The following is a 12,953-nucleotide window of genomic DNA, read 5'->3' as shown; positions in this document are numbered from 1 at the left end:
TACACACACCACACACACACACACACACAGACCAACACCCAAAAATCATGTTTTTGGACTCAGGGGACCTTGAAACGTATAGAAAACTTGAAATTGGGGTACCTTAATTTTTTTTGGAAAGCAATACTTTCCTTACCTATGGTAGTAGGGCAAGGAAAGTAAAAATCATGAGTATTCTAGTACTTTCACAACCTTCAATAATTGAAGTAATTATACTGAAATTAACTTATTATCTTACATTGTCTTACTTATTATTTTGCGTTGCTGGGCATCCTCATATATTCATATGGTCCACTAGTTTATGACAACTATTACTTGTTTGATAATTTTAGTAATTTCATAGAAATTGAGTAGATTTATTGATACTTGATAATAGGTACTTTAAATATTAATAGTGATATTATAGATAATACTATTGTAGTGATTTGGAAGAAATTATAAATAAGTGAATTGGAAATTTAAAAATTATTGATTGATACTATTCCTAAGACTTACATCACTGAGCATCCTGTCTACTGCAATTTCGGTTCTTCCTGAAGCTGGAACCAGTCTTGGAACATCATCTTTTGGTGCTCCACCGTTCTTCTTTTGACTATTATTCCATTTGAGTAAAACGTGGCAGTTGGCTCCACCAAAACCGAATGAATTGATACCAACCATCCCTCCGTTCCAGGGTGTTTTCTCTGTTATAACCTAGATAAAACAAATTACAATCATATCATGCAGGAAATCAAACACAATAAATCCTATTAAACCAACAATTACAGCTCATATTTTATATTGAAATTTGAGCTTATATTCAGAGCTTAGATTTGATTATTGAAGCTGATTATTTTAATATTAATATTCTGGACCACAAAAGAGAACTCTTCGTCACAACTGAATTCTGGTTTTCATTTTAAACTAGAATATTTAATCATAATATTATTAATTTGTACTAAAATATTTTCAATTTTAATTTTTTAAATTAAATTGAATATATTTTGATTTCTTTACAAGTAAACTTTTCTATCTTTTTATCCATCTAACTAGTCCTTGAGCATTTTTCAGAAGTAAAATCTCAAATTCAGAACATTTGGCTGAAAATGTTTTATTAGTACGCTTCATTCAAATCCAAATTAATTTTGTAAAATGGGTATCAATTATATCTATATATATTTCAATCGTATTTATAAAGATTTAATTCTGGAAAAGTGTTTAAAGCACCCATTATAAAGACTTTATAGATGAACTCTTCATAAAGTGAAAATAGAGACTTGATGAAGACCCAATCTAAGAACAATAGCATATTGAATGAAGAAACCAACTTCAAATCCCACATCTTCTTTGATTACTTAATCAGCCATAACAAACTCAATAAACACCAATAACAGCACACCAAGAATTGTCATCCAAACCTTCTACTTGTCTATGAGTACAACCAGAAGATGGCGGACCTCGTTGTCACAGTAAGTGAATAAACTCATTTATTGAAGAAATTTGACTGCTAGTTGTTCATTTTATTAAAAAAGTGATTTAATAGTAAGCAGTTAGTGATGGAGAACAAAATTGAAGAGCTTTATGAAGATTTGAAGGGAATTGTAGATTTTGTAGTAAGAAATTGTAGACAAGAAATATTTTTAAATCCCGAATTGAAGTTATATGAACTAAATACTGACGCTGATTTTTCCGTTATGAAAAGCTTCAATATCTTTGCGAGGCTGTTTGAAGTTGATATTTGGAGGTATGAAGCCGGTTTCCATAGCGATTGCTACTTTTATTATCGAACAAAGTCCGGAAGCCGGCTCAGCATGACCGATATTTGATTTCACTGATCCAATGAGCAGCGGTTCTTTTCTTCCAACACAGAACACATTTTCCAACGCCTTCACTTCTTCTGGATCTCCCACCTTCAAACAAATACATCATTCAGGCTTATTTCAATAGTATTACAAAATTAACATCAATCATTAGTATCAACACGATACAATACAAAATAATACAAAACAATACAATGCAATACAACAGATCAATTAAATGGAATAGAATGCAATCATTGTAAAATCTACTACTGTGATCACAAAATTCTCAGAGGTACCTAGTCTTAGGCCTACGGCCTTGAAACACATGGAGCCATCTTCCATCACAGCAGTCTTAGGTATCATCTATAGTTCGTATATCCTCCTAAGACCACTTTAATCACAGAACGCAGATCGCCCTGAAGGCTCACTTTTGAACAATTTCTTTTGAACAAATTATGTTTTTATTTTTGTTTTTTATTTTCAACTAGAATGAATATGAACAAGGACGATGAAGTATAATTCAATATCCCATATGGTTCTCCAAATTAATGTATCAGAGTAGCGAACAAAGTTTATGGGAAAGGCAGAAACTGGGATTTACATAGAACAAAGATTATTATACCATTGAAATGATGAGTGATTAATTACATTGCAATGAAATATCATTATGAACTAATTACAATTTAAATAAATTACAATATACAAAAAGATACATTTGTCTACTATAAGATGACTTACATAGGTAGTAGACTGTACATAGACTATACATAGTATACCACCTGCACATTAGTATGGATTTCCTCCTTCTTATGATAATTGTGTTAAACCTGAGCCCGAGGTGAATTTTCATAATTATTTCATCTACGTTAAGTGACCCTATTTTTCTGTCTCACCAATGAATTTCTACATAAGAACAAAATCTGAAAGAAAATCTTCTCAACATCACTTATGAAATGTTGTCAGAACATATTTTTCTCACCTTTGTACCGGTTCCATGAGCTTCCACCCAAGCCAAAGAGCTTGGATTCACCTGGCATTCTTCATAAAATTCCTCGAGCAGCCTTTGCTGCAGTGGTCCGGAGGGAAAGGTTATACCCTGCTCTTTGTATCCATCGCAGTTGGTTTTAGCATGAACAACCGTGGCATAGATTCTTTTGGCATCCTTTTTCTTCTGCAAGTAGACGACTGTTATTGCCTCCGATCGGCAGTATCCGTTGGCTAAGGAAACAATAATCAATTTTGAATTCAAATTGGATGTGGACGAAAAAACATCAACTATTAAATCAAATCAAATTTTATTTCCTTGAAAAAATGAATTAACACAATACATGTTATGGACAGCAATACAAATTAAAATATTCACAGCATTATAACATAACTGACTATTATCTTGTAATATATTATGTGAGATAAAAATAATAAGAATTCTCAAGATCAAGTGATCTGCTCTTTACCAAATTTAACAGATTATAGTCCCTTCTGAATGAATAAAATACGCTTTTACATCTCCAGTGTAGTTGATTGGAAAAATGTAACATTGAAATATAAAATAGTCTAGAATGGGATAATCTTTGTAATATAGAGTGATCTGTTTTAATCAGTTATTATTATTTACTTCTCAAGGTTGTAAATGACATCTTCTATGAACAATTTTTTTAATTTCTCTTCTTTTTTATATTGATCAATTTTGTATTAATATATAGGAGCCTCTGTTGTATCATGGAACCAAAATTGATGTATTATCTTCTCTCTTGCTTTCAATATTTGTAATGAATAAATAATTAGGAGATGAATAACTAATAAAAATGTTTTGCAATGAAATTGAATTACTCTGTTCTAGATAAACTGAATTCTTCTTTTGCAAAACCAAACTTTTGCAAACCCAAATTATTGGCAAGCATCGATATCAAAGTATTTGTAAGAATACTTTGGAGCACTTACCTCCTTCATCAAAAGATTTGCATCTACCATCAGTTGATAACACTCCTAAGCGGGCGAATTGCAGCGAAACATAAGGATGAAGACAAAGATTGCAGCCTCCCACAATGGCGCTATCGCAATGCCCATATCTAATCGACTTGTAAGCATGTTCAAGAGCGTACAAACTAGATGAACAAGCAGAATCAACTGTGTAACTTGGGCCTGGAAGAGAAAAATAAATGCATGATAAATTAATTATGAGGTTCTGTAATACAGGAACAAGCTGTTCACAGTAGAAGTAATGCTTTCTTCCGTTGGGGCCTGAGAAGCGAGATATATCATAGATTGATTTTTCTGCCAGGACTAGAAACACACATTGCACATCAAACCATAGAGGAACATATAGAGTGATTTTTTTAGTCATGTTACCCTATTGCAAGTGTGTGGTGATTTATTATTTCTAATGAAGGAAATTTTTGATCTGTTGCACGAAGTTGGTAGTCCTACTCAATCGCTATAGAAAAGGCAGTGCGAGTTGATTATCCTTCAGCTATGCAACATTCTGTGTGGACTCCGGTCGTCTTATGAACAGAATGTCTTACACCATAAACATGATCGAAAAGAGGAAAATCGTGTATAATTTCAATGGGTGGACATTTTAATGATCTTCCGGCCATGTGACTAAAAAATGAGCAAAATATACATTTTCATGTTTACTACAACTGAGTTTCTGTTTTATTAATTACATTAAAAAATGGGTAACAGGACTAAAATCATCCACTATTTCACGAGACAGTAAAATAATAATATCAGATCCTGTAATAAAGGAAGAAGCTGCTTACAGAACATGTATTAGATACTTTCTGGTGCCTGATAAAAATATATAGAGGAGAATTATATTATAGTTAATGAGGAAATGTATCAATAATACTTACTTACTTACTTACTTACTTACTTACTTACTTACTCCTCGGCTCTACAACCCATTGAGGGTCTTGGCCTCCCGCAGTATGCCTCTCCATTCGTCCCGATTTTGAGCTTTCCTTCTCCATCCTCTGATACCCATCTGCCTCAAGTCATTCTCCACGTCGACAATCCAACGCATTCTTGGTCTTCCCCTCAGTTTTCTTCCTCCAGGATTCATTCTGTGGACTTTCTTTGCGCTCCTTAAGTCATCCATGCGCTCCACATGTCCTAACCAACCTAGACGTCTCATTTTTATTTCAACTACAATGTCTGGGTTGTTGTAGAGCTCTCGCAACTCTTGGTTAGTGCGGATCCTCCACTCTCCATCACTATAGGTGGGTCCGTAGGTTTTTCGGAGGATCTTTCTTTCCCAGACATTGAGTATGGTCTCGTCCCTCTGAGTAAGTACCCAGGTTTCTGCACCATATAGTACGGCTGGTCTTATGACAGTGTTGTAAACTTGCACTTTTAGCCTACTTGAGATAAGTCGGGAATTGATAAAGGTTTTTAAAGCATAATAACATCTATTCCCAGCTGATACTTTAGTTTTGATATCTATTGGGACTTCGTTTTTTTGTGTTATTACAGCTCCCAGATATTTGAATTCCTCAACCTTCTCAAAACTACTGTCTCCAAACACAAAACGTCTTTCATTCCCTTGGGTATTTTTTCTACTATTGTGCATATATTTTGTCTTATTATTATTAATTTTGAGACCTGTTTGCTCAGATCCAGTCTTAAGTTGGTCAAATCCTTCCAGTAGGGCTCTTTTACTTCTTGCTAGTAGGACCACATCATCTGCGTATGCCATGTATTGTAGAGTCCTATCCATGATGGTTCCATTTGGGTTAACTGTCAAACTCCGTATAACCTTTTCCAAACTAATATTGAATAGCATGGCCGATAATACATCTCCTTGTCTAAGTCCATTACTTGCCAAGAAACTGTTGGACAGGCTTCCCTGGATCTTCACTCTGTACTTTGTACCTTTCAAAGGTACATCAATTAAATAAAATACAAAAATATGTTATTTACATGAATTAAGTTACCTGGCAAACTTTGAAAAAACTGCTTGACAAGAAACCATGTACAATCATGTTAATTTATAACATTTGATATTTAATATTATATGCCTATAATGTAACTTTTGGTTTGATGAATGTGAACGTCCCAAATCACAACGTACAGTAATATATCAAAAGAGACTAGAAAACAATTATCTCGAATTAATTATGTCTATCATCTCTCAAGGTATGAGATTTTAATAAAAAAAGATTAGAAAAACAATGATCTCAACAAGAGATTTAAATAATCTCAAATTAATTATCTCTATAATCTCTCAAGGTATGAGATTCTTCTTCCATATGTAAAATTCATATATGTATTCAAAGAAGCCAAACAAAAAAGTAAAAAAGTATGTATACAGCTTATCTAATGGCTAATAAAACCTTATGTGAGTTTAGTAATTGTTCCAGCTCAACTCGCTTCTCTCTCACAGGCATGTGCTCATGAGACAAGCCTCCAAATTATCAATTCCGAATGTTATAATTTTTATGCATGTAACACAATTGGTCATGAATTAAGCAATAATCCACTGCAGTATATTTTCATCAATGAAAATAAAATAGTGTCGTATTTTCAATTAGTGATAATTATTTTCTATTTTCAAATAAGACACTGAGTACAGGAATGTTCAAATCATCATTTTGCATCGTATATTTAAAGGAAGAGAATTCTTTATTTCTTATACACTGGTTTTGAAACTGTTTAATTAAAATTTTATTTCTTCCAATGATTTAATTACAATTTTGAATGTTATAAATGTTTTTATTTATTGAATTTGGATTATATAGTACGAAGTTTGAATGATTTAATGTAGATAAGTTTTGAAAAAGATGTTTACCATTGATTCCGAACCAATAAGAGATTCTGTTGGCCAACATGGCTCTTGAGCATCCTGTGATACCAAATCCATCTACCTGCAACTTTTCGTAGAACCAAGTTTTTTCTGATTCACTGAAGCATGCTCCAACGAATACACCCGTTCTGCTTCCACGCAAACTTCTTGGATTGATACCTGTTGAAATTGATTACAAACTGCTCAACATTGAATTTCAAACACTATTATATTGAATTGAGATCTATTTTCAAAGTAGGTTCATTCACTTAACACAGTGTTTCTGTAGTATATTAAACATTTATTGCATTTCTTGGATACTAAGAATACTCATCAAAGCTTACAGCTCAATTAAATTTCTATAGAACTGCGCGCGAATTCAATATTTCTTGCTTTTGCTTTTTGCATCACAAAACAAATTAGATCAGAGATGAAAACAGTATTAAGAAAATATTTTACTTGAAATCTATACTGGATTTATTCGCCAAGAGATCATACCTCATCATTCAGTTAATGTTTTACTGCATGTCAGTTGATTGATGTATCTTCGTTATTCAGTAAAGACAATTATAAAATGGCACATTAATTTACACTTTATTCAGTAGATTTTAGATTAGCTATCATCTTTAATTATAGAAACTATTCAGCAGAGCAACTTACCTGCATCTAAAACTGCTTCAAATGCTTTCTCGAGAAGCATTCTGCACATTGGATCCATAACATGGGCTTGTTTGAAATGAACTCCAAAAAATGCAGCATCGAATTTTCGTATTTCTAGGAGTTTTCCTGTTCTTTGAGGAATTTCCGGATGTTCTATGGAGAGGAACAAATAAAAAACATATTCCATGAAAATTGAGTACAGATAATGAAGATAAATAATTGAAGATGTATTATAATTGAATTTATTAAAGATATTTGAAAATAAAAGTTAATTTTTCAACATCTCAAAGTTTTAATTTTCAGGTTATATCTTGTAGGTATAAATATTTCTTTATTTTATTCATTTATTTCATTGACAATCACGAATCATAATTAAAAAATGCATCAAAGTATTAGATGATAATAAATAAAAGCAGCCGTTTCACTTTACAGTAAAAAAATGATGGGCCTTTAATATTAGGTATCTGCAATATTTCCTTCACGCAGGGTCTTTACATGACAATTAATCATTACATATCCTTTTTGTACTATTTTCTCAATCTATTTTAGGGAAATTTTAAAAATATTCTGGAAATTATATACGCATTGAATTAATCTAATTTAAAAGATTCAATATGAAGCTATGACAAACAAAATAATAGAACGAGTTATAGTTATAGCTGTAGGCACAGGTTTAAAGAGAGGGATATGAAGATAAGGAATTAATTTTCTCCTATTCGATATTTTTTATCAGTTTAATCAATCCAATGTCATTCAACTTCATTGAATGCAACGGCATTCACTTTTCCTATGAATGCATTAGAAAACTATTTGAATAATTTCTGATATAAGGTATTTGATAGTCTTTCTAGGAAGGTATCGAGCTTTGATTGTTCCATTGTTTTCCCTCGCATTGAAAGTTAAATTAGAGGGCAACTTTTGACCTTTGCTTTTCTAAGTGGTGATTACGGATGCCTACATCGATGACATTAAACCCGTTTCAAAAACAGTTTTGACAACAGTTTTCACATTTTTATGAGCAGGTGCTCTTTATCAAGTCTTGTTGGATGACTAATCAAACACACATTCAGTCATTCATTCGTACGGCAAGCAAGCACTTATTATTAAACTGATTGGGAGAGGAAAAACAGGCAAACCCTCCACTTCTCCTCTCCTTGATTATAACTAACATAGTACGGTAAGAAAAAAGGTTGGAACATTTATACAAATCTATGTAGATTGATCAGAACGACAATGTTGAATTTGATAAGAATGAACTCTAATAAAAACACTTAATTTAAACTTATTATACTTATGAGTATAGAATATGAAAATTCCATGACAATTCTTCATTACTATTTCTATTTAAGAACAATCTTACAATAATTATTCCGAAATTATTAATGAGATGACTGTGAACACTGAGCAGTTATAAAGTCATAGAATGTCTTTCTCGAATTCTTGAACCAGAAATATGTGGGATCATGAAAATGGTTGATTTGAATTTCGTGAGGCTTTTTTTCTGTGTCATACTGCACCTCTCCATCAATAAATAAATTGTATGAACCTCATCATAAAAATCTATTTTATATTTTTTGGTGAGTCACTTTTTATTCCTTAGGTAATTTTAAATATCAATATCATAGACCAATCCCAAAAAAAATTGGGGAATCAATACAAACTTTCAACTTTTTATCATTTGAAAGAGTGAAACAATATAATATAGCCTACCCTACTCCTTACTATGTTTTCGAAGATGTGAGACATAATTCCCAAGATTATATATGATGTTAAACATACTTTTAAATCATTATTTAAATAATAAATTCTATTCTTATCAAAAATTATTCTAGAAACATATTTTTGCTTAAAAGTGTTTATATAAAATAATAATACAGGTTAAAGATGATCTTGAATACTACTTAACAAATGGTCTTTGGTATTTAAATATAACCAGTATTATTTAATAATCTTCTTCAAAAACATGAATAATATGTTAATATAGAACAATTGTCTATGAATAAATAAATGAATAAAAATTTGATAAGTTTTCACCAATTCAGCAACATTTTGTGTCTTATACTAACGTCCTTTCAGAAAAATCAGATTCGTTTCAAAAGATACTTTTATCTTTCAAATTGAAATTTAATTTCCCCAAAGAATAATGATGAGTTATCATTGATTTCCCATCATTCTGTATTTTATGACTGATATCATTTTAAAATGAAACTTTCAACTATGAATAAAAAGTATTATTAATCCTGATTATTCATTAATTTGAAGAGTTAAATTAATTGGTCGATTGAATAAAAAATAGTACCAAATGACTGGTAACTAGTCATTGGTTCTAGCTGTATAAAGATACAGCTGACTGAAACCCTAGAATTTGCTTGAAAATGAATTGGAATGAACTATATGCTAGATTTTATTCAATCGATGTATTGTGAGAACATCACTTACCAAGTTTCCAACGACGGTCATCGTCCGAGATAAGATCGACTTTATCGAACAATTTTTCTTGAAAGTCGCGGACATTGGCTGAGTCCGGAAAGAATCCAGCCAATCCTGTGATGACTATCTCATCACCATCAAGTGGCTGAGCCAGCTTTCTGCCAGCTGTCAATGCCTCACTGCACTGGTTGGGGGCAGGTGATGACGTCATCTGTGGAAATTAAGTTATCAATTTATTTACTTCAATCCTCACAAAACTGCTAATGCAATAAACTGAAAACATGCACTGCAAAGATGAGCCATTCACAATTATACAGAATAATTTGTACTACAAAAACTTCGCTGTGTATACTCAATAGTTTATCTGCTACCAGGGGCCCATTTCAAAAAATCCACAAGTTACATATTCACTGTTACATTAAAGCATACTTTTTTATTTTTATTTTAAAACAAAATTACTCTGAAACAAAATTTACTCTGATTTTTAAACAAAATTCATCTGTCTCTACTGTAATGTCAAAATCCCTTCCTGTAACATATGTGATTTCATTTTCAGTGACGTTCACCTATTATTTTTTTTAAATTCGATTAATTTTTTAATAGGGTAACCGGTTATAATACGGAAAACTGACAAGAATTTCCACATCTCGAGGAGGTAGAAAATTTATGCTTTTCTATATGCTTAATTATTCATGTGGATCTGATTTTTTTATAGTGAATCATGAAATTATAGATTATCTAGTGAAAGATGATTGAGGATTGAGGAATAATATTATATCACTATAAAAACACATGCATGATGTTCTCCAAAAGTAACAAGTTAGTCACTATAGAAGCATATGACATTTCCAAAGTAACAAGTTCGTTATTATGTTACCGTATAGTAGACGCACCACGAGATTGCATTTGAAACAATGTCATAAAAAAATATAGGTGAATAAGTAACTTGTGAGTTTTACGAAACGGGCCGCAGCTTGGGTTTATTTTTACTAGTTTTTCAGGTATTGCCACTGAGCATGCTGCTTGAGAATTTTCCTTTAATGAAGTGGAAATATACTTGAGAAATTAATACAAAGAACGATATAAAAAGCAACGCAAAAGGCACTGGCTCCTGATGTTCTATTCTGTTCTTATATGATCAATTACGATTTTACAACAACAGAATACAACATCGGACTAAAGGATATAACAATTAACTCCCCCCAAAAGAACAAACTCGAGCTTGGAAAAGGAGAAGATTTAGGTACGAAGGATTTAATTCATTTGCATTATTTATTTTATTTATTATACAATTACAAATACATTCAACTACTTGGAATGCATTGCAAAAATCAATTTTTATAATATCAATATCATGCCAAAGGCATAACATCAGGATATAATTCTATGAAAGATCAAGAGCGAGCTTGGGAAATGAGATAATTATCAAGAGAAATGGGTAGCTATAATCTAGAATTGAGTACATTCGAAACTATTCTCAGTTTAGAATTTACATTGTATGAGACATATTCTATTATCTTGAATTTTCAACTAGTCACAGACTAGATTTAGTCACAATCTGAGTAAATGAATATTGATTATAAAGTATAAGAAACGACACACATTTTGCTACTCCAACAAACTTGTATCGATTCGAACACAGCGGCTAGACTACAGAAAGACCTTTGTACAAAGTGAGATAAAATATAAGTCACTTTTTAATAGGCCCAGGACTGCAAGAATTATAATGTATAGACTCACGGATAAGAATGTTAGTCTAATATTTTTTTCCTTATTCTCCAATCAAATTGATTTGAATATCTATAATGGTGAACGCTTTAAGAATAAATCTATGTGACAAAAAATTATTGATCAGATTTCTCAACAACCACGATAGGCGAATTCAACGATATTATTCATTCTTCCTGTAATGATAGGGGTTACAAGTGACAAAGACAAGGTCACACGAAAGTTGAGCGAGAATTAATGAATAAATGAATATGGATTGATTGAAACGTATGTAAAGGATGCTTCAATATGAATTACAATATGCAAATGTGTGCATTCACAGATTCTCACGTGTATAATATTTAATGAGGGAAGGTGCTTTTATAATGAGTGAAAAGCATTCATCTTATTCATTTTGAAGTTTCCGGTAGTTTTATTCTATTTATATCAACATTGAAGAATGTAAATGAGAATAATATTGAGCAATATTATATTTGAAAATAGGGCTATCAATATTGTGAATGAATAAGAATTAGAATAAGATCCCACTGATGGATCTCTAGGCAAAATGAAATATATTAAAGGACTAAGTTACCAATACAAACTCTTAAAGGTTCCATAGGACTAGGATGAATGAACAATTGATTAAATTCATTCATATAAATTCAAGTTCATCTCAAATTAATTCAACTTCAAGTGGAAAAAGTTGAATGTAGTGAATTCGGTTATTGAAATATATTTCATTTCTGATCTAGAGGAATCCGAAGTCAATTCAAATTTGACCTTGTCCCACCTCGCGGAAAAATATTCAAATCAGTTTATCTCCAATCTCAGTTATCCAAAATCGATGTTCAACATTGAAAGCCGTAGCCTTGATCATTGTCAAGGTTCTACAATCGATATCTTGTCGAATTTCGATATATTAGTTGAATTATCGACATAAAACCAAACTGCTTGCTCCTTCTTGTGATTTAGTCGTCGGAAAACTTCCTACTAGAAAACTTATTTCTTAAAGACTTATGATATCAGTGAGTACATGTTATTTAGGCCTTTATATTATATTTCAATTTTTATACCTACAATATCCATAGTTGAGCTGGTTAGGGTTCTTTTACTAGTTGAATACAACAAGGTCACTTTTAGGTTGAACTTGGGGTGACTTTGTCCCAGTATAAAAATTGTGATATTATGAAGGATTTGAGGCAAATACAATTCATAATAAAATAAAAATCATGTATTGTACCTAATAAAACAAAATTTCACCTTGCTTGAGATTAATACGATCTTAATATTCTTTTTTAGCTGATTCTGCAGCTGGAGCCAACATGCCTCGACGCAAAAAAAGATCTTTAGACAACAGAAACTGAAATATTTTTCAAAAAAGAACTTGTGATATTTTTTTGAAGTGGATTTCATTTGTTTTCAATGTCATTATTTATTTTAAAGGTTAATAGTTGGTTTCACTTTGTCTAACTCTTGAAAATGAACTTTTTTCCATATATTTTGAGACAAAGTCACCACAACCCCTGGTTGACATTGTCTCTTAATTTAAAAAAATATATCTTTGTAAAAGTGGAGATAAATATGAACTT

General features: G+C 31.6%; 1 protein-coding gene across 1 annotated transcript in view; it reads right to left on the bottom strand.

Moving 5' to 3' along the window:
* Nucleotides 1-12,953, bottom strand: part of LOC111052494 (fatty acid synthase) — a 65,345-nt gene that overhangs the window by 49,441 nt on the left and 2,951 nt on the right. The window contains exons 2-8 of the mRNA XM_022339189.2: nucleotides 9,664-9,865; nucleotides 7,225-7,377; nucleotides 6,571-6,744; nucleotides 3,723-3,923; nucleotides 2,761-2,999; nucleotides 1,659-1,889; nucleotides 496-693 (exon numbers count right to left, since the gene is read on the bottom strand). Of these exons, the coding sequence (XP_022194881.2) occupies nucleotides 496-693; nucleotides 1,659-1,889; nucleotides 2,761-2,999; nucleotides 3,723-3,923; nucleotides 6,571-6,744; nucleotides 7,225-7,377; nucleotides 9,664-9,865 (1,398 nt within the window). The remainder of the gene's footprint in view (nucleotides 1-495; nucleotides 694-1,658; nucleotides 1,890-2,760; nucleotides 3,000-3,722; nucleotides 3,924-6,570; nucleotides 6,745-7,224; nucleotides 7,378-9,663; nucleotides 9,866-12,953) is intronic.

This window comes from Nilaparvata lugens, chromosome X, assembly GCF_014356525.2.
Source record: "Nilaparvata lugens isolate BPH chromosome X, ASM1435652v1, whole genome shotgun sequence".
Taxonomy (NCBI): domain Eukaryota; kingdom Metazoa; phylum Arthropoda; class Insecta; order Hemiptera; family Delphacidae; genus Nilaparvata; species Nilaparvata lugens.
Note: the sequence above shows the minus strand (reverse complement) of the source record. Positions and strands in the feature narration are given on the sequence as shown.